Source organism: Maniola hyperantus, chromosome 23 (genome assembly GCF_902806685.2).
Source record: "Maniola hyperantus chromosome 23, iAphHyp1.2, whole genome shotgun sequence".
NCBI classification, from domain to species: Eukaryota; Metazoa; Arthropoda; class Insecta; order Lepidoptera; family Nymphalidae; genus Maniola; species Maniola hyperantus.
Window position 1 is genome coordinate 9928396 of NC_048558.1, and position 21193 is coordinate 9949588.

Sequence of the window (21193 nt, forward strand, 5' to 3'; positions counted from 1 at the left end):
TCGGCAAGTGGAAAGGGTGTATCCTTTTTATTAATAATAATAGATTTATCTACAGAATAGAAGTACAGAAGTAGATATCATGGTTGGAAATCACTTTACCTGTTCTAGCAGATACTCACTAATGTTCAAGGGTTACTTAAATTCAAATTAAAGTTCTTATAATTGACGTATTCCGTAATGATATATTAATTATGTCTTGCTGAATTCGGTACGTAGTAGCTAGAAGTTGTATAGACCCTTTAAAGTAGATCTAAAATGACATGCTGATTGTAAATGCTAAATATCGGTTCATGTTAATGTACATCTTCGCAGTCACTCATTGTATTACGTTGATGTTTGGTGGAAACAGCACAGTAAAGAGCAAATTCTTAAATACTATTTCAAGTAACATCTATTCCAATAGACTATATAAGCAGTTCGCGCACGAAGGCTTGCTTACTTCACTCGCTAGGTATTAATGTATGGATCGCTGATATGTTATTAAAGCGTATAAGTACACCAATGTATCACGAAATAATTTCCTACATCTTTGTCATTCATTTGTTACACACTGACACGAGACAAGCAACGGTGACCGATGCGGCAATTCACGGCTCAGCATGACGCTGGGTTGGTGCAGCGTTTGGTGCTGTTTGTCCTCAATCACCGTGTTCAAGTTAACGATATTATCATAAGAGGACGAGGGTCTCTGGCATCGTTCGTCCTTACGCGCTCAAGAATGTACAAGAATGGAAGTTTCCAGAAATCAGATTTTATTGTATGTTACATCAATTAAGTCTATAGTGCCATGAAGGACTCGTTGCTTGCGAGACAATAAAATGGGGCAACAAAACGCCGTCTGTTGCGCTCTCTATCGCACTTACGGGGCTTATGGTAGACACAGTTATGCATGCATCTGCCCCTAGTGCAAGGATGATATGGGGCATCACAGGTAACGAGTTTATAATAATACAATAATACCTTGACTAACATCATTGTGACTTATTTTGTTATATTAATAATAGTATTTGTTGTGCTACAATCGAGATACAGTCAGAGGCAGTCGTCTCAGTTATTTGAAAATATAGGATTACATTTTACACATTGTAGATCTCATAGTGATCTGTACTGTGTGTATCATTATCAATTAGTGGATTCATGTTTCTTTAAATTTCTGGAATAATATGATTATTGGGGTCTCCTTAGAATACATTGTGGTTTGTTTCGATCTTAGTACTTATTAATAATAACAACTACATTTAACCATATTATTTATCTTGACTTCGTAGACATAGGTTCAATATTCAATAACTCAATTTGATAGGTAATTATCTTTTATTGTTATTCAAGTAGAGTACAAAATATGGTCACATAATATCTGTGCCGACATCTCTGCCTTTCTGGTCTGCAAAATTATTTTACAATCATTATTCATATACTTACCGATATTGCTTAGTATAATACTACATATATGCAATTAAAGATTGGCATATTGTTTTCTTATTATTTGTTTTACGTTACATACTTATATTGTAATATATATATATATTTTTTTTATTTTTATTTTTCAACGGTGTCAATCAGTAGGTACCACTTGAGAATAATTAAATGTCAATTCACGATAGTCAAATTGGTAATGCATGAAACACTACAAAGACATTATAATCAAGGTCAACTCATATCAAATATTCATCAATTGTATGAGAACATTGGATTATAAGATATTCTTTTAATTTATTTTTAAGTTTAAAGAAATTATGAAGTCTACAGAAGTAGTTAGGTTCATTAGTATATTGTAAAACTTTGTGATTAATTTTGTATAAAGTGTTAGTAATGGTCAATGGGATCCAACAACTCTTACCATATCTCTTAAAATGTATATACTAGTGAAAATATTGTAATTTGTGTTGCATTAGAGCATTATGTAGGATTAGAATTCATGTCATTACAGTGGTAAGAAGGAAAGGGCAAACAAACTTACTTTAATTGAAAACTGATAGTGACATTGTTTAAAATCATAGAGTACTTAGCACTCAGAATTCAAGTTGGTGATAATTCACTATCCTTCTTTTCTTTCCTCGTTGTTGTTTTGTTTAAGGTTGATTATATTTTATTCGCTTTAAATGCAAATTACCAAAGATGTTTTATAATTCTCATAATTAGTATTGCCACATTTGCCATGCAAATATTTATTCACGTATTACTAAATACAAATACAAACTTGAAGAATATGTAGTTCATAATAATATTTAAAAATAAAATTATTGATTTCACTATAATTTCCTTGTATTAAGTATTAACATAAATTGTGTTGATTTCAATATTTGATTATACTATTGTGAATTGGTTGTATACGTATATCACTAACAATAACTAGATCATACAATTTTCTTAATATCAAGCTTAAATCAGAATGACTTATAGTATTTACTATTTACTTATCTCAGTGTGATTTGTTGTGTATTTATAAGAATTAGACTTAAAGATGTTGATTGCAATGTACATAATGATTATTGATACCAGTATTTTGTAGGTCTCATTGGCACTTGTTTTGTGCACTTGTTAAATCTAACAATGTTAGCTTTGATCTGTTAGAGGAATTATTATACTAATCATATTAATTATAATATAGGACTGTTAAGGTATTCTATGTTGCTCCTATTGAGTTATGGGTATGAGGGCATTACCCTCGGTTGGAAGGCCGAGTGGTCAGATATGAGGACATATCTGGAGCAGGATGGACGACTGTAGGCAACACAGAAAACCTGCCATCTGTCACCCGTGAGTGGAGGTGTGACAGTGGTAGCGGCGTCGGACGGACGCAGCGAGAAAAAAAGATGGACGATATAAAAGTAATTAAGCGAGATATAAGTACTAGGTGATTAATTAAGCTAGATATAAACTAAGTGGATGTTACTAGTGTACCTGAATATAAGACTGTGGATATCGGAACTGCGTTTGATTCATATTAGGGTCATCCCAAGACTAATAAACCCGGATTGGAGGTTAAGTTGTTTATATTTCGTAATAGTATAATTAACTGGTTTATCCCGCGACTCCATCTGCGCTACACTTTCAAACTTCTATATTTTACCCCCTTTGAGATTGAATTTTAAAAAATCATACGTCTAAGTACGTCATAATAGCTAGCTCGAATTTCTTTCCGATCCGTCCCGTAGCTTGAGCTGTGCGTTCATAGATCAGTCAGTCAGCTTTTCCTTTTATATTACTTATACTAGATGATGCCCGCAACTTCATCTGCGTGAACACACACACAGCTGATGTGTTCGGCCGGAGATGAGTCAAGTGATAACAGTCGCCAAATTAAAAAAAATGTAAAGTGAACATAATAATTAAAATAATGACTTGTTTATCTATACGGCTTGGAGATAACAATGACCATTCTAAAATAAAAGTTATTGTTTATGCATAATTATCAGTTTTAACCAGTTTAACTGTAAACAAATGTAGACACACAAAATATTAAATAAAATGCCTTGATTACAAAGTCAAAAGATATCAAAACATTGGTCATAGACCTATTCAAACAAACTAAAAATAAGATTTAGATAGGTACCTACTTAATTGATGCGTTTGGTTCATGGGTTTGGCTTCGCGGCACTGGCGGGGCGATTTTGTCCTAAATGTAACAATGAGTGATGAACAGTAGATTGGAGGAAGCCTACCTACTTACATGAAGACATTTCAATTAATTCACTGACATTTTTAGGTTTGTTGTCTGTCTGTCTGTCTGTCGGTCTGTCAAGAAACTTAGAGAGTACCTACTTCCCGTTGACCTAGAATCATGAAATTTAGCAAGTAGGTAGGTATGTCTTATAGCAGCCATTCGGGGAAAAAACTGAAAACCGTGAATTTGTGCCTACATCACACAAAAAAATAATTAAATTGTGGTCATGAACTAATAATTAGTATTTTCATATTTCGAAGTAAGATAACTAACTATATCAAGTGGGGTATCATTATGAAAGGTCTTCACCTGTGCATTTTAAAACAGATTTTTATTTATTTTTATGCATCATAGTTTTTGAATTATCGTGCAAAATGTCGAAAAAATACGACTGTAGTACGGAAAACTCGTTGCGCGAGCCTGACTCGCACTTGGCCGGTTTTTTGGATAGTTAGGTACTTACCTACCTACCTATTTCATTCAAATTTAAATCATTTAAGTAGGTAGGTAATCAATAGGGGAAGGTGGTAACTTAGTAAGTACCATATCACTAGACTTTTTGTTTGTCAATTGTGGAGTTTGTTAGATAATAAGAAGCTGCGAGTGTTCCAAACGCGCCCAGATCTGAGAAGAGCCCACAACAAACTCAATTACAGTATAGCAAGTAATTAGTAGATTGACTACACGTCGTCGATATAATAGTACCTACCTAGCTAGCTTTATAAGTCGGCTCTAGATCATAGGTCGCGGCGTTGGAATCCTGGCTCGGGGCAGGAAATCATTGAGTTTTCAGCCAATAGGTATACTCAGTAGTTGTGGCGAGCCAAACTAACCGGCTCGTTGGAAAGCTTGGAGCACCGCAGAGACGTAAGCTCTCTTTGCGTGTTCTATCGCCAATACAATGGGGAGTGCTCTGAAGAGTTGTTTGATCTCAATCCACCCTCTTTCTACAGCCGCACCGCATGCCACCGCAAACCGGTGTTTGGTACACTTCGACCGCTCGTTGTGCCACATCCTTTTTTCCACGCACATGTAAACTGTGGAACCAACTCCCTTCGGCGGTGTTCCCACTAGATTACAACATGGGGTTATTCAAGGGGCGGGCCAACAAATTCCTGAAAGACCGGCAGCGCATCGGCGGTTCCTCTGGTGCTGCAAATGCTAAATGTTAATGCGCGGCGGCAATCACTTAACATCAGGTGACCCGCCTGCTCGTTTTCTCGCTATTTTTATTAAAAAATCCTACTACACTTTCTTGTTTCGTAGCAATAAATGGAGCACGTAAACCAATATGCCTACATAATATCTCTCAGTCTTGTGTACCGTTTTGGAGTTACTTTTGACTTTGAGTTTCATACAAATAAGTATTTATAGGTTAGGAGCATTATAATTATTTCTTCAGGCTCTTAAATAAATGAGCAGTAAAATGCTCCGTCATCGCCGACTGCCGACTGCTTATCTCTTGTAGCACTAAACAGATAAATATCGCAATCCTATCATTACCGAGATCAACTCTGCCTCTTATCGCTATCATAACGTCGTCCAAGTCGCAGTACAGATGCACACATGTCTCTACGTCAACCATACAGAGAGAGCCAGCGCGTGCCAGACCTACCTTCTTTTATACAACACTAGCTGACGCCCGCGACTTCGTCCGCGTGGATTTATGTTTTTCAAAATCCCGCGGGAACTCTTTGATTTTCCGGGTTAAAAGTAGCCTATGTGTTAATCCAGGGTATAATCTATCACCATTGCAAATTTCAGCCAAATCCGTCCAGTAGTTTTGCGTGATTGAGTAACAAACATCCAAACATCTAAACATCCCCACTTTCACATATAATATAATTATAGGATTAATAATAATTTATTTTGGTGTCTGGCAGGGGATGCAACCATATTAAGTGTCTGGCAATGCATGACGTGATTTTTAATACTATTCTGAAAAAAATATATAAAAAATTAGACCCTATAATTTGACGTAAGATTTTTTATACCTTTATTACCTGCTACTTCCCTAAGTCACCATGATCCAAACAAATGTTCCTCCCAGTGTTGGGGACAATACACAGAGAAACTTTCAGCTTTTATAAAATAACGAAGGCCTGGCACGCGCTGGCTCTTAGGCCAATATTGTGCAATCAAGTCAACTTTATGCGCGTCAATTATTAAGTAATGTAAATAAATCGTTGAATGTTATTATTTATCTTCCCACTTGATGACGGTAGCGGGTAGCGGGTAGCGGGTAGTGGGTAGCGGGTAGCGGGTAGCGGGTAGCGGGTAGCGGGTAGCCGGCAGCGACTTCGTCCACGTGGATTTACATTTTATTACATCCCGTGAAAACTTTTTGTTTTCCGGGACAAAAGACGTCATGTCTGGCCATTACCAACAATCACGGCGGTCCGTGGCTCCGTTCTATTCCGACGCGATTGAATGGAAACCTACCCCAAACAAAGGGTTATTCCCGTTGAGTCACACCCCCGTGTGTAACACTGTGACACAAGGTGCCTAAAATTTCAAAACATTCCCGTTGAGTAACACTGTTACACAACGGGAATTAATTTGAACTTGTTGGCACCTTGTGTCACACCTACATAAATACATATTATTGCGCGTGTATCAAGTATTAACTGATTGTGCACTTTTCCGGGATGTTATTTATTTATAAATACAAGATGGCGGACATGAATTTTTTTACAAAAAATTGACATGGGTGTCGTTTTTAGGGTTTTCGAGGGTGCTGAATTTGATGATGACATTTATTCTGAAATCCAAGATGGCGGACATGATTTTTTTTACAAAAAATTAACATGGGTGTCGTTTTCAGGGTTTTAGAGGGTGCTGAATTTGATGATGACATTTATTTTCAAATCCAAGATGGCCGACATGGATTTTTTACAAAAAATAGACATGGGTGTCGTTTTCAGGGTTTTCGAGGGTGCTGAATTTGATGGTGACATTTATTTTGAAATCCAAGATGGCGGACATGAATTTTTTTACAAAAATTGACAGGGGGGTCGTTTTCAGGGTTTTCGAGGGTGCTGAATTTGATGATGACATTTATTTTCAAATCCAAGATGGCCGACATGGATTTTTTACAAAATATAGACGTGGGTGTCGTTTTCAGGGTTTTCGAGGGTGCTGAATTTGATGGTGACATTTATTTTGAAATCCAAGATGGCCGACATAGATTTTTTACAAAAAAATTGACATGGGTGTCGTTTTAGGGTTTTTGAGGGTGCTGAATTTGATGATGACATTTATTTTTAAATCCAAGATAGCCGACATGGATTTTTTACAAAAAATTGACATGGGTGTCGTTTTCAGGGTTTTCTAGGGTGCTGAATTTGATGATGACATTTATTCTGAAATCCAAGATGGCGGACATTTTCTCATGTATATAATATTTTAGATGTAAGTAGGTATATTAGCAAGGATAGGAAAAGGGAGTTAGTTACACAGTCTAGTGTCTACACACACAAATGAATGCAGCAGATCTTTCCATCTGCTCGCATCCCGGGACGGACAGTGGGCACAGCACAGGTTACATCAATAATTTCCAAGACAGCAAGACTAGCAAGACTAGTTTACCTGCCCCGGCTTTGCTCGGGCATAATTCCTGAAAACCTTATCTTCGCGCGGGTGTACGCTGTAAACAGCTTAACTATCGGTATAAATGAATGGTTTCGGTCGCGCCTCGTGTCCCACCTGCAGGCTGCGACGAACAAACATGTTCTAGAAAGCACTCTCTCGATGTATAAATAAGTACACTTAATCAGTTTACTTGTCCCACATTCATGTTAGTTTGTGGGTCACTATCAAGAGCAGAGCTATCTCCACAAGTATACAGTAATGAATGAACTTCCTCTCCTACCAAGTAGGTCGTCCCACTCGTCATCGTCACCCGCCTTCGCGACCGCAAATCTTTACAAAATATTTGTTCACGTTGTTTGACCTTAATACTTACTTATTCTAATTTTATAAAAGGTTTTTTTTTGCTATTTAATTAATGGCTAGCTTATGCCCGCGACTTCGTCAACGTGGGCAACCCCTATTTTATCCTCTTAGCGATTTCTTAGCGGATGTCTATGTCGTAATAAAATCCATCGAGAAGTTTGAGCTGTTCGTGGTTAGGCCAGCCAGTCAGTCACCTTGTCCTCTTATATAATACTAGCTTATACTCGCGACTTCGTTCGCGTGGACTCTACAATTTTCAAATCCCTATTTCAGCCCTTTAGGGGTTGAATTTTCTTAGCGGATGTCGACGTCGTAATAGTTATCTGCATGCCAAATTTCAGCCCGATCCGTCCAGTAGTTTGAGCTGTGCGTTGATAGATCAGTCAGTCAGTCAGTCAGTCACCTTTACCTTTTATATATTTAGATTTACATGTTGCGATTTGTTAGCTGTGTCAGCGCTGAAAGAGAGACTGCAAGTTACAAAATAGCCGTGCAGCAGCGTCGCGCTCGCCGATACATCGCCGCGACGCTGGCACTCTGGCCACTTTGGCCACTCTGGCCACTCTGGCCACTCTGGCCACTCTGGCCACTCTGGCCACTCTGGCCACTCTGGGCCCGAAATAAAGCGGTCAGTATTTATATCGCGAGCTCGCGGTATATTGTTAGTTGTTACTGAACGATTTTTATCCGCGGGAAGTTCGACAATTTATTTGTTTATCGGAATATATCAGTCTCTGGCTGTTTATTTCATGAAATTTATTACTTTCTATTTACTTACTTTCGTCATTTCGTGATTAGGTATTATTGGCACCTCAACCTTAATCGAATCCTTTCATCTCTACATATTTACATAACCTACTTACAAAACAAAGTGGCTTCCCGCCGTCTGTCCCTATGTAGTATGTATAGAATATAGACAGATGACTCAAGAGCAAGGTTTATACCTAGGTATAGTTTAAGTTGTTTTGTGTTAATTTATTAGGGTTCCGTACCTCAGAAGGAAAAACGCAATCCTGATAGGATCACTTCGTTGTCTATCTGTCTGTTTGTTCGTCGTGTCTGTCAATAAAACCTAAGGTAGGTAACCTAGGTAGGTAGGTCTTATAGCACAAGTAAAGGAATAAATCCTAGAACTGTGAATTTGTGGTTACATCACTAAAATAAATTAAAATGTGTTCCTAAACAAATAATACCACTTAAACTAATTACCTATATAACTTTCAAAGTAAAAATTACTCTACCGAGTGGGGTATCATATGAAAGGGATTTAACTGTACATTCTAAAACAGATTTTTATTTATTTGTTTGCATAATAGTTTTTAAATTATCGTACAAAATGTAAAAAAAATACGACCCTAGGACGGAACCCTCGTTGCACGAGTCGCGAGAGTTTTTTTTGAAACACGAGGATACTGTTCAAGGTATCGGAGGAAATCAAGCAGACTGAGAGCTTTCATCGAAAATGCACATAAATAAAAAATCGTCGTCGGGTCGTGGGGCAATGTGAACGTACCGTGCATCTGATGCAACCCTGTCCACATTGACCGGCGACACTACAGCCGACAGATAACCACCACGGCTCGTCTGCTCCCTCCCCCACCCTCGCCCCGCGCCCCGCGCTGCCTTATCAGCAGAGGTGGCGTGACCCGCGATAACTCACAACGACGGCTAAAGTCTAGCATCGTCCATCGTAATGTTCAGTTTTCAGTACCTAGCTAATTGTTTCAAAAATTGCAACATTAAGTTTCGGGTAAAAAGGGTGACGTCGGAGGAGGGGGTTGTCGGTTCTCGGTATAGAGAGGTCGTCAAACTGTACGTACCCACTGATCTTCTGAATGTTACAATTATTGTCTAGGGGCGAACAATCAATCTCATGTAGTAAATTATTTTTAGCCGCTATGCAGTTCCATTCGCTGAAAAATATGTTACGCAGAGAAAATTACGCAGTCTTGAATAAAAAATGAATCTGCTTTTCCAAAAAGTCGGCAAAAAGTATTGAAGGCGAAAATATGATAAGATAGCTACAACAAAGAGGTAATCTAGATTGATTCCAATTTTTTTTGTCACCAGATGGATGAGAGCACAAAATTGTACTAACATATAAACGTATTATCAAACAATCACACGGCAAAGCAACGTCGACTCCGGTTGACAACCGGCTCGATGCAACGTTGCAACTTTGCTCCGAATTTGTCCTTTTTGTCGGCCACGTGTCTTGGAGAGCACGTTAACCCATTGCGTTGTTATCACTAAATCCGATATAATTGTAAACCTACGAGTCGAAAAATTCTAGCCGAATTGTATGTGGAGGGATCCGGGAACTTACCGCATTATTATCCAAAGAAAACTCCAATCATTTTATGAATAATGGAAAGGTCACGATCCTCAGCAATAAGAAATACTGTAGTGTAGGCTTGGTGTGTCTCCAACCGTAAGCCCGGTGTAACACCAGCTTGCGCCAAAACTGCTAACGTTGCACGTTACATTGTATTAATGCATTCTCGATTATTACACGCTTTACGCTCAACATGATCAGACGTTTTATTTCTATCATCATCACCAACACCAATCACCACATGGCGACCCTGCTCTAAGGACTTGAGAAGAAGCGATGAAGGTAGAAAATGGGGAAGAAATATTCCAAGTCAAAAGAAGAAACCATCGTTGTGGCGCAAAATGCCAATGGCGAGGCCAGCGCTAGTCGACTTTATTCGGAATTGGAATTAAGTGATATTTTATTAATAGTGGTGTTGTCGATAATGATGATGGCTATTGTATGGTATTTTTATAAAAGATGTCAAGAAAAATCAATTAATATCTTACGAAGAGAAATGAATGCAGGCCATATGAATGTTGTAACGAGGCCCCCGGAGATGGTGACTTCAGCGCATATTTGAGCCCCGCGACGCGACGTTCCGAGAAATTTGGCCGACGTGACCCGACCCAGTGTTTGTGAACAGTGTACCTACGATGTGAATGAAATGTACTGTGACCTTTTTCCGAGAATTGCACCTGTTACTTAAGTGAGAACTTATAAAATTAATATTATATGGAGTTAGAACAATTAGATACGATAATAGTGCAATTAAACCAATTAAGGACTTATTTAGTGAAAATCGGACCTAGTAGAAGAAAAGGGGACTTGTTAGTGAAAAAGTACAGTGAGGCAAATAAATGTTATAATAGTTATTTAGAAGTAATAGGGATAGTACAAGAAAAATTCGATAAAAACGAGTATACACAGGACACTCAAAAATATGTATTAGGAATTAAATATAAGGTAGAGAGTTTATATAGGGATATTTTTAATTTGTGTAATTTTCAGGAAACTTCCACAGACAAGATGGAGAGTAAGGTAAGTTTTGATTTGAAAACCGCGGTAAACTTGTTGCCTATTATGACCGACGATGAAAGTGTTACGCAAAAATTAATAGATGCAATTGAACTTTATAATTCGATGTTAAATACCGAAACTAAGTGCTTACTTGTGAATTTTATCTTGAAAACACGCCTTTCGCGTAATGCTAAGCTACGCCTTAATACAAAATACGACGATGTAGAATCTTTATTGCGGGACATGAAATTGCATCTGTTAACTAAAAAATCCGATGTAGCGTTACAAAGTAAACTACAATCGACCGTTCAGGCCAATAAGTCGATTGAAGAATTTGGACAGGAAATTGAAAAATTATTCGTAGAATTAACGATTTCACAGGCTGACGGAGAGCCGTCAAAATACGAAATTTTGCGGCCATTAAATGAAAAAAATGCTATAAAACGGTTTGCAGATGGATTGCGGAGCCAAAAATTAAGCACGATCATAGCCGCACGCAACTATAGCACTCTGAAAGATGCAATAAGAGCAGCGGAGGACGAATCCTTAGTGAATCCTCCTCCTCCTTTCATGACATATCAAAGAGGTCAATTTCGTGGTAGACGTGGTTATAATAACTTTAATAGGGGAAGGCCACAATATTATCCAAGGTCATATTATAATAATTCGTATCATAACAACGATCACTTTCATAATAATTCCCAAAGATATTCCTATTATAATCGTGGTTTTTCATCTGCCAGAAATGCGTTCAAGGGTGCAAACCCAACTCGAGGTCGTTGTGGTAAATATCAGTGGCAAAATAACAATAGGAGTTCACGAGGAGCTTTTACAAATAGGAATCAGAGGAAAATAAATTATGCTGCTCCTTCGTCAACTGAAAACAACGAGAGTTCAGAAAAATTTTTTCGTCCCTAAATTCATTTTATCAGGAAATAGCATTAATTGGGTGAATTTTAGGCGTTACGGTCAGACAGTAGACTTATTAGTGGATACAGGAGCATCAATTTGCGCTATTAAGCGAAGTTCATTAAATAAACTTAGAAATCAACCACAATTTTATGCTGATGAGTTTGAGATTCATGGAGTTGGTGGCGGTCTTATGTCAGAAGGTTATGTATTTTTAGATCTCTACTGCTATGGCAAAAAATTCATACAAAAATTTTATGTGTTTCGTAATTTACCATGTAATTCATCTGGAATTTTAGGACAAGACTTTCTGTTAAAATACCGTGGGATTGTAAACTATAAAAACAAATGTTTAATATTAAGGAATAGATTTAGTACTGTAAGATTAGCGCTTAACTTTGATGACGTGTTAGAAATAGAACCTAGATGTGAAGTTATTAAGTATATTCCTACTAATCTCAATAAAGATTGCGTAATTGTAAGCGATGAAGTGGCTAATGGTGTATTCATAGCGAATTCAATTTGTTCGCCAAAAAGTGGGTGTTTACCTGTTAAGATATTAAATACAACAGAAAATAAAGTAGTTTTAAGAAATATTAAGCCTATTGTGCATGATGCAGATGAGTATTATATAAGTAAGTTTAGTTCTAGTTTATTAAGCCCGTCACGCACGCGTGAATTATTTTCTTTATTAAAGTTGGAATCTTATTTGAATAAGGAAGAACAAAGTACAATTGAAAATATTTGTGCTAAGTATAGTGATATTTTTCACTTACCAAATGATAAATTGAGTGTAACGAATATTTACAAGCAAGATATTAAATTGAAAGACAATACCTCAGCGGTTTATAGTAAACCATATAGGTTACCCTTTGCACAAAAACAAGAAATTAAAAAACAGGTTGAAGAGTTACTTAAAAATGATATTATAGAAGAGTCAGTTAGTGATTGGTCAAGTCCATTACTTATAGTTCCAAAAAAGGTAGATAAATCAGGTGAAAGAAAATGGAGAGTTGTTATAGATTATAGAAAGCTTAATGATAATATAAAAGATGACAAATTCCCACTACCCAATATCACAGATATTCTAGATTCGTTATCAGGTTTCATATATTTTTCACATCTTGATTTATCGCAAGGGTATTATCAAATTGAATTAGATCCAGAAAGTAGAAAGTATACTGCTTTTTCGACTGATCAAGGTCAATATAAAATGAAAAGACTGCCTATGGGTCTGAAAATCAGCCCAAGTGCTTTTTCTAGAGCAATGACAGTAGCTATGGCGGGATTGAATTATGAAAAATGTCTGATATACCTAGACGATTTAATAGTTTTAGGTAGAAATTTGGAAGATCATAATAAAAATTTAATTACAATTTTTGAAAGACTTCGAAAAGTTAATCTCAAGTTAAATCCTTCAAAATGTGAATTTTTGAAGAAGGAACTTTTATATTTAGGCCATGTTATTTCAAACAGTGGAATTTTACCAGATCCAGAAAAGGTGAAAGTGGTAAAGAATTATCCGGTTCCAAAATCAACTGATGATGTAAAACGTTTCGTAGCATTCGCTAACTACTATAGAAAATTCGTAAAAAAATTTGCAGATATTGTCTTACCTCTAAATAAACTCGCAAAAAAAGATGCAATTTTTAATTGGTCATCTGAATGTGAAGAAGCTTTTAACACATTAAAAAATATTCTAATTAATCCTCCAGTATTGAGTTATCCAGATTTTTCAGAAAATAATGAATTTGTTTTAGAAACAGACAGTTCAGGTTTTGCAATAGGTAGTGTATTATGCAATAAAAACGGTAAACCAATCGCTTATGCGAGCAGAAATCTAAATAAAGCAGAACTAAATTACCCGATTATAGAAAAAGAACTACTAGCTATAGTATGGTCAGTAAAATATTTTAGGCCTTATTTATATGCTCGTAAATTCAGGATAAAAACAGATCATAAACCATTAATATATTTATTTGGAATGAGAAATCCTACCAGTCGTTTAACAAAATTTAGACTTTGTCTGGAAGAGTATGATTTTGTTGTTGAGTATGTAAAGGGAAAGAGTAATGTAGCTGCAGATGCATTATCTCGTATGATTGTGGAATCTAATGAGTTGAAGAGTATGAATGAGAAGTATGTAAGTGAGAAGAATGTTAATGTGATGACACGTGCTCAGACTAAGAAAGCGAGAGAATGTGAGAATAATAATATTATTACAAACAAGGACGTACCGGCATTTAGACAACATGTAGACAACGTAAGGACTGATCAACCTAACGTTGTTGAGATACTAAAAAAGACTACTAATGACACGGAACTGACATTAATCGATAAGAGAAAGTGGTTAGATATTTTAAATAATAAAAGACTAAATAAACGCGTTTCAAGAAATAAAAACTACATGTACGTTAAGGAAAAGTTGACTATATATTCATGTTTGAACCCAAATTCTTTATCAATAAGGACGCGAGACGACTTGTTGAAAGAATTGGAAGATATGTGTGAAGAGATAAATATAAAAGAGCTCGTTATAATTAAAAATGAAGATAACTTGAAAATGATTAAAACAATGTTAAATAAAATAAAAGATGATAAAAGTAAAAATAAAGAAAATCTTAGGTTTTGTGTAATAAATAATGTGGAAAGAATAAGTGATAATGATAAAAAGAAACTTATATTAAATGATTTCCATTTGTTACCTACAAGTGGACATGCAGGAGTAAGGAGAACACTTAACAATATTAAAAAGTATTATTATTGGCCAGGGATGGAAACAGATGTCATCGAGTTTATTAAAAAGTGTATTAAGTGTCAAAAGTGTAAGCATCATAGATATATTCGAGAACCTCTAACTGTAACTACGACAGCATCTTCAGCTTTAGATAAAGTATTTTTAGATATTGTTGGTCCTATAGATAAAGATGATTTTGGATATAAATATATACTAACAATTCAATGCGAATTAACAAAATATTTAGAAGCATACCCATTAGTTACAAAATCAGCTGAAGAGGTTGCTAAAATTTTTGTGGAAAAATTTATTTTATCTTACGGCGTTCCAAGGATTATTGGCACGGATAGAGGATCTGAATTTATTAGTTCTATAATGAAAGAAACTTGTACAATTTTAGGTATTGAAAAAATGTTATCGACTGCTTATCATCATGAATCTATTGGTGCGTTAGAGAATACACATAAAGGGTTAGGTAATTTTCTTAGAATACAAACTAACGGTTTTCCAAATTCATGGAGTTCTTGGATTCCCTTTTGGAAATTTTCGTACAACACAACAGTTCATAGTGAAACTAAATATACTCCTTATGAATTAGTATTTGGCCATGCATGTGTATTGCCTAACAATCTGACATCAAAAGTTGAACCTTTATATAACTTTGAAAATTATCCTCTTGAACTTAAATATAGATTACAAAAAGCTCAAAGTGATGCGAGAAATAATTTAATTAAAAGCAAGGAAGCAAGAAAATTTAAATATGATATAAAAATAAATCCAATCCATTACGAAAAGGATGATTTGGTTTTGGTTAAGCAAGAGAATACTAAAAAGCTAGAAAATTTATATAAAGGTCCATACCCAGTGGTAGAAGATGTATCTCCAAATGTTAAGATAATTATAGATAATAAAATTAGATTAGTGCATAAGAATAGAACTATTCCTTTTTATGATTAAGTTCTTTATGTGTAAGATTTCTTTATTTGTTTTTTTTTTCTTTCAAAAAAAAAAAAAAAACGGTAGAGGTGTAGTGTAGGCTTGGTGTGTCTCCAACCGTAAGCCCGGTGTAACACCAGCTTGCGCCAAAACTGCTAACGTTGCACGTTACATTGTATTAATGCATTCTCGATTATTACACGCTTTACGCTCAACATGATCAGACGTTTTATTTCTATCATCATCACCAACACCAATCACCACAATACAATGCAGGGAGAAACAGAGAGTCTTTTGTATCGGTGGTTTGGAAAGTAGATTCTATAGCTGGCAAAAAACTCTGCAGTTCCTCTTTTGTCCAACAATTGAAATAGATTGAAGAATATCGAGCGACGTAGAGTAGTCGGTACTTAGTAAAGGGGGACAGGATAGTTCGCGGGGGCCGACAGGAAATGCACTGTACCTCCTGAGGACCGTCACCATTGTCCTCTACGATTACTTTAAACGAGGACAGGAAAAAATGTACTTGAAACATATTTACGTCCAATTGGAGCTAAAAATGGACATTGCTTGGCTTTGCTTCACATTTAGTACGGAGTAAATAAAAGTGCTGAAACGTGGACACTGACAAACAGTCTCGTCCACAAATTTAAAGTTGCTCAGCGAGTAATGGAGAGGGCCATGTTAGGAGGATGTGCCCAAAGTCCAGGTGGCAGGCCATGCTTGACGAAGGGGCGATGGCCGTTGGAGCCGAAAAGTCCTAGTATAAAATATAGACCGCGTATTAATGTAGTGTTGGGGCAACGTTCAGCGCGATGGACCGATGATATTATAAAGAGACTGGCGGGAAATGGTTGGACGAGGACCGGGCGTGGTGGCGCTTTTTAGAGAACGCCTTCAGGTTGATGATGACTTACATCCTGGAGATGGATGATATAGAAAATCACGGGATTTTTTTAAAAAACCTCCAGAATCAAACATACCACCCGGTCGGCGAGGACTCCAGGGAGGGTCACCGGTCATACCAATCACAGAAATATGCTTAATTTATTCAAGTGCGTATGTTGTTATCGAAAGAGAGGATCTTCGCCGTAATGCACGCGCCGCGCGCCGCCCGCCGACAGATATCGTCATTGACGCTAATTAATTATGATTACCGAGCTAAACATTATCAGCTAAACATTATCAGCTAAACTAGCTCTTACCTACGATGTGCTAGAACATTTCCACGAAGTCTTATTTCGGTTGCCATAGAAATTCCTGCACGTTGCCAGTGATGATATTATATGGAGCCGAGACAATATAGTCGCTTACTAAAGGCCTCAGAAGAAAGCTCAGAATTCAAAAATATTTATTTTATGTGGGTAGGCCCAATAGTGGCTTTTATATAACAACATGTAAAGACTTAGGACGTGGTCGGAAAACAGATTTCGTGCTGATCCAGCGAAGAAACTTCTTTAAAGTCATTTTTGCCTTGGCTATGTTCTGTGTCATGCGAGATAAAATATAGAAACCTTTGCGAAGCAATAGACGCGCAAAACCGCAAACTGAAAGATAAACTCACGCACGTTGCGGCCTCCCACAACAGAATCTAATCACCTATACATTTTGATTTTTCCATCGCCTGAAGCTTAGGTATTACTTAGCAGCTATAATTCCTAAATTACAAAGCAAGTTTTGTTGGTTCGTGCCCGTGACAAGTTCTATGACTGACTAGTTCCAAGTTTCAATTCCAATTTCCAAATGGTATCCAATTGGTACTGATTCTACTAAAGAGTATTCGCATTTTTCTCTCTTACAAGAAAAAGACAGACACATTTACCTAAGTAATTAATTTATAACTGACTGTCAAACCACATGACGTCTTTAGGTATTTCATTGAAAATTAATTTTCCGTCTTTTTTTGCAAGTACTTGAGTAAGTTAAGTAGGTAAGTCTCTTGAGTTGTTAACTACAAATCCTTTGTAGTTGCCGCTTCTATTCATCATGCACAATATTCCGCTCCGTATGCAGTTATATAGATTACTATTTTATTGTATCGAGTTGATAGTTTAATTGCCGCTCCAAGTTGCACGTAAGCTCATGATAAAGTGATATAATTTCTAATGAGTTGTAATTAATTGCCTACGCAGTACTTCCCACTATCAGTGTTTGTCGGAATCTGCACAATCATAATGTCTCCATCACAATAAACAGCTTCTAGAGTCGTTTACTAATATTTACAGTTCCTGAGGGCTTAAGATAATTATATTATTATTATCTCGTAATTTATAGTCCATTGTCATCAGTCATAAGTTTCCTCCAGTTCTAGTTGATATGTAAAACTGAAAACTCTTAAAGGCCCTGTCTTCCTCCCGCACCCTCTCCCCCCGAGTCGTCTCAACCGAGTGGGGTAAAGAAAAAAATCTCTAAAATTTTTCAGTCGTCTATATTTTGAAAGTATTTTTTTTTATTTTTTTTTATTTTACAAAGAATATTAGCCATGCTTATCATGAATAATATTCCCGTTTCCCCTTCAACTAAGCGTAAAGCTTGTGCTAGGAGTAGGTACGACAATAGTGCAACGGGTGGGGTTTGAGCCGCCGACCTTTCGGATTTCAGTCCGCACCTTAGCGTTGAGCTATTGAGGTTCTGAATTTGTAGTATGACAAGACAATGTCTCTCCATACAGTTAATGTTTGTTTGTTTGAATACTACTACATTGTACACACGTGGACCGTGGTACACACATCCGTAAATAGACATAGAGAGAAACATGTAAAAGGAAAATAACTAAACTCGTACGTTACAATGTTGCAGATATTGCACAGCGATCTGTGTTTGGTCGATTCATTCAAACGCGACGTAACAAGTACAAGCACAGGTTCTATTACTGTAATTATTTGTGAGACAGCCGCAGCAACAACATGCGACGATTGTATGGTACAAATTAAAGGGTTCCGTACCAACGTACAAGATTATGTACTTTTAATTTTTAAATTTACATGGCGGCCATTTTGAAATTTCTATCATTTATTGTTATACCTAGCACCTACTTTTCATAGTTTTAAGTTTCAAAAACTAACAAATAATATTAGCAAGTTGCTAATGCGGTCTTGAAGTTTTTACTATCCGACCCCAAAATCATTCAACGCGCGTAATTAATAATAATAATATATAATAATAATTTTATTTCAGGCAATGAAAATACAACCCATAACAATAAACAATATACACACAATATGAAGCAGATTACATTAATATTAAAATTGAATTGAATAAGAATATAAGTGTAAAAAATGGAGCTAACAATTTAAAAAACTAATCTAAGTAAAGGTGTTATTGTCGCACCGATGCAGGTTGGACCAATGTTTTGTAAAAGGATTTCTAAGATCCTCTACAACAGCATACAAGATAGCGTTGGTACTGTGTGTCCGTCTATCCCAGAAGGAAGCCGTCTTCGCTCGGAGTATGGCGAAGAAGTCAGGGACCCCTGCAGCAGCAAACATAGCTTTAGCACTGCAGAAACGCGGGTGCTTCATTAGGATGCGGAAGGCGTTGTTATATTGTACCCTAAGTGCATTATAGCTGCGCTTGGTAAACTTTGTCCACAGCTGACATATGTAAAAAGATGTAAAGAAGTATGATTGTAACATTACTGATCGCAGCGTGCAAACCTCGACGTGTACCTAAACACTTAGTGAATTCTCAAGCGAGTCGCATCCTCATAATAAGTGTTGTTTAATTTGGTAATTAGCAAGTTAATTTTTACCGGCGTTGTCAACGATGTGAGCGGGAAGGTCACCGGCGGCGCGGGTGTCGGAGGCGCGCCGCCACGTCACGGCCGCGCCGCCGCCTGCGCGTGCGCACTGCGCCGGCCCCTCCACACTATAGCTATTTATACCACCTACTCACACCAACCTGTTTCATACACGCCTCGAATCGTATAAAATTAAAAGCATCCCAATGATTTTTATTTGACAGCGAGAGCGTTCGACAATTTTTTGCCTATAGTTAACGAAAACGAAACTCAATGTCGAGTTTTCATGCATCCATTGTAGATGGTGCCTTTAGCGAAAACTTTGCGAGATTCTAGTCTCTAGTAGGGACTTCCACACGTCAAGGTGTTGCACCGCCGGAATCCGTCCGCAAGCGGCTCCCTGAGTCCCTGCAGCTCGTTCGATATTCCCTGCGCACCTACAGTAGTGGGTGGTTTGGTGACGCTGCGCTTGGCGGCGCTGCGCCAACATTGCAGCACCTTGAGTTATCTACACAATACTAGCAAATCGGACCTGCTCCTTAGAGCAGGTTCTTCACTTCGCGATATGCTACTGTCTGATTGGTCGAAAAGTGTTAGATAGGTACTAGGTAGTTAGGTACCTACTTACAAATTTTCCTTTATCCGATCCAAACTATTGGATCAATTTCTAAACTAGTATTTATTGATCGTTAAGAAAGTTTGTTGCAAAGGATAGATACTAAAAAGAGCACTCAGTATATTATCATTTCTATAATATGTAGGTACCTATTTTCTTTTCTTACATCAGATTGAAATCGAAAATAACTTCGACGCACAGACTTTTACGATTTTATCGTCGGGTAGGTAGGTACATACCTACGTTACATCATTGAAGAGATTAGTTCACAAATATTTCATTATCAGTGTAGATCAGTGTATTTATTTATCAGTCAGTATCACATCTTGTAAAGGTCCGTTGGTATGGAACCACATAATATTGTGACCCGTTACGAAACCATTGAAGAACTAAAAAGTCACTGGTTCATAGGACTGATCACAAAGTTATTTGAAAAATATTTATTTCATGTAGATCATGCCATATCGAGATTCGAGACTACCAGCGTTTTGGAATGCAAACACTGAGAAAAGCTGACAAGAATCTCAAAAGCTAAGTCCCGACTCTCAACGTCCGATCCGTTTTGGACCTTAGTCCGCGACAGGTCGAGATGGCGATCGGGGTATGAGGCGGGGAACCGGGGGCGGGACACGACACACCCCGCACACCCGCACGTCACCCGCGCTCGCCTGCACCGGGTTACCTCCCTGATTGCCATTACAATCTGTCGCCTAATAGGAAGGTAAAATTTTGCCTGTGAGTGTGGTGATTCCCTTTATAATGAAAGCAAGAAATAAAGTCGGATTTTTCGAAAGCGAAGGCAACATGTTAACATGTTTTTTTTTTACAAAGTAGCGCTTGGCTGCAATCAGACCCGCTGGGAAGTGGTGATGCAACCATCAAAAATGGCGGGGAAAATATTGCTGCCGATAGAGCTTTTATCCTAGCTCGAATCTGAAACGAGGAGGCAAACCGCTTTGTACGTGTCCGGAATTTCGCCTACGTACGGGTGCAGGCCTTGACGATGCCTTGCGATACGATAATAGATAGTACCTATGTTACAATAACAAGTTGTTTGTTTCGTTTGTCGACAGAAATAAGCAGTGAGAACACAACACAGCCATGTCAGCAGCGGTAGAGAACAGTCCTGCGGTGGAGGCGATGGTCAACGGCCACGCCGGCCCCTACCTCAACGGCAGCGCCAACGGCGCGACCAACGGCGCACCCATGACCAACGGCGCTCTGACCTGGGAGCAGCAGTTCCTGCCGCCCGCGCTGCATCTGGACGACAGGCCCAGAGCTATCAAGGTAATATCATCATT

The 21193-nt window shown here is 37.5% G+C and overlaps 2 protein-coding genes and 1 long non-coding RNA gene across 3 annotated transcripts in view; 2 read left to right on the top strand and 1 right to left on the bottom strand.

The window, feature by feature from the left end:
• Window positions 1-21193, top strand: part of LOC117993091 (hexokinase type 2-like) — a 57476-nt gene that overhangs the window by 14549 nt on the left and 21734 nt on the right. The window contains exon 2 of the mRNA XM_034980822.2: window positions 20966-21179. Within this exon, the coding sequence (XP_034836713.1) occupies window positions 20994-21179 (186 nt within the window). The 5' untranslated portion in view covers window positions 20966-20993. The remainder of the gene's footprint in view (window positions 1-20965; window positions 21180-21193) is intronic.
• LOC138403962 (uncharacterized) lies at window positions 10671-11873 on the top strand. Its single transcript, XM_069506340.1, has one exon. It carries the CDS (start codon window positions 10671-10673, stop codon window positions 11871-11873), a length of 1203 nt encoding a protein of 400 aa, XP_069362441.1.
• On the bottom strand, window positions 18693-19392 carry LOC138404001 (uncharacterized). The gene is made up of 2 exons (XR_011238109.1): window positions 19289-19392; window positions 18693-19035 (listed from the first exon to the last, which is right to left on the bottom strand). It is a non-coding gene; the product is annotated as an uncharacterized lncRNA (long non-coding RNA).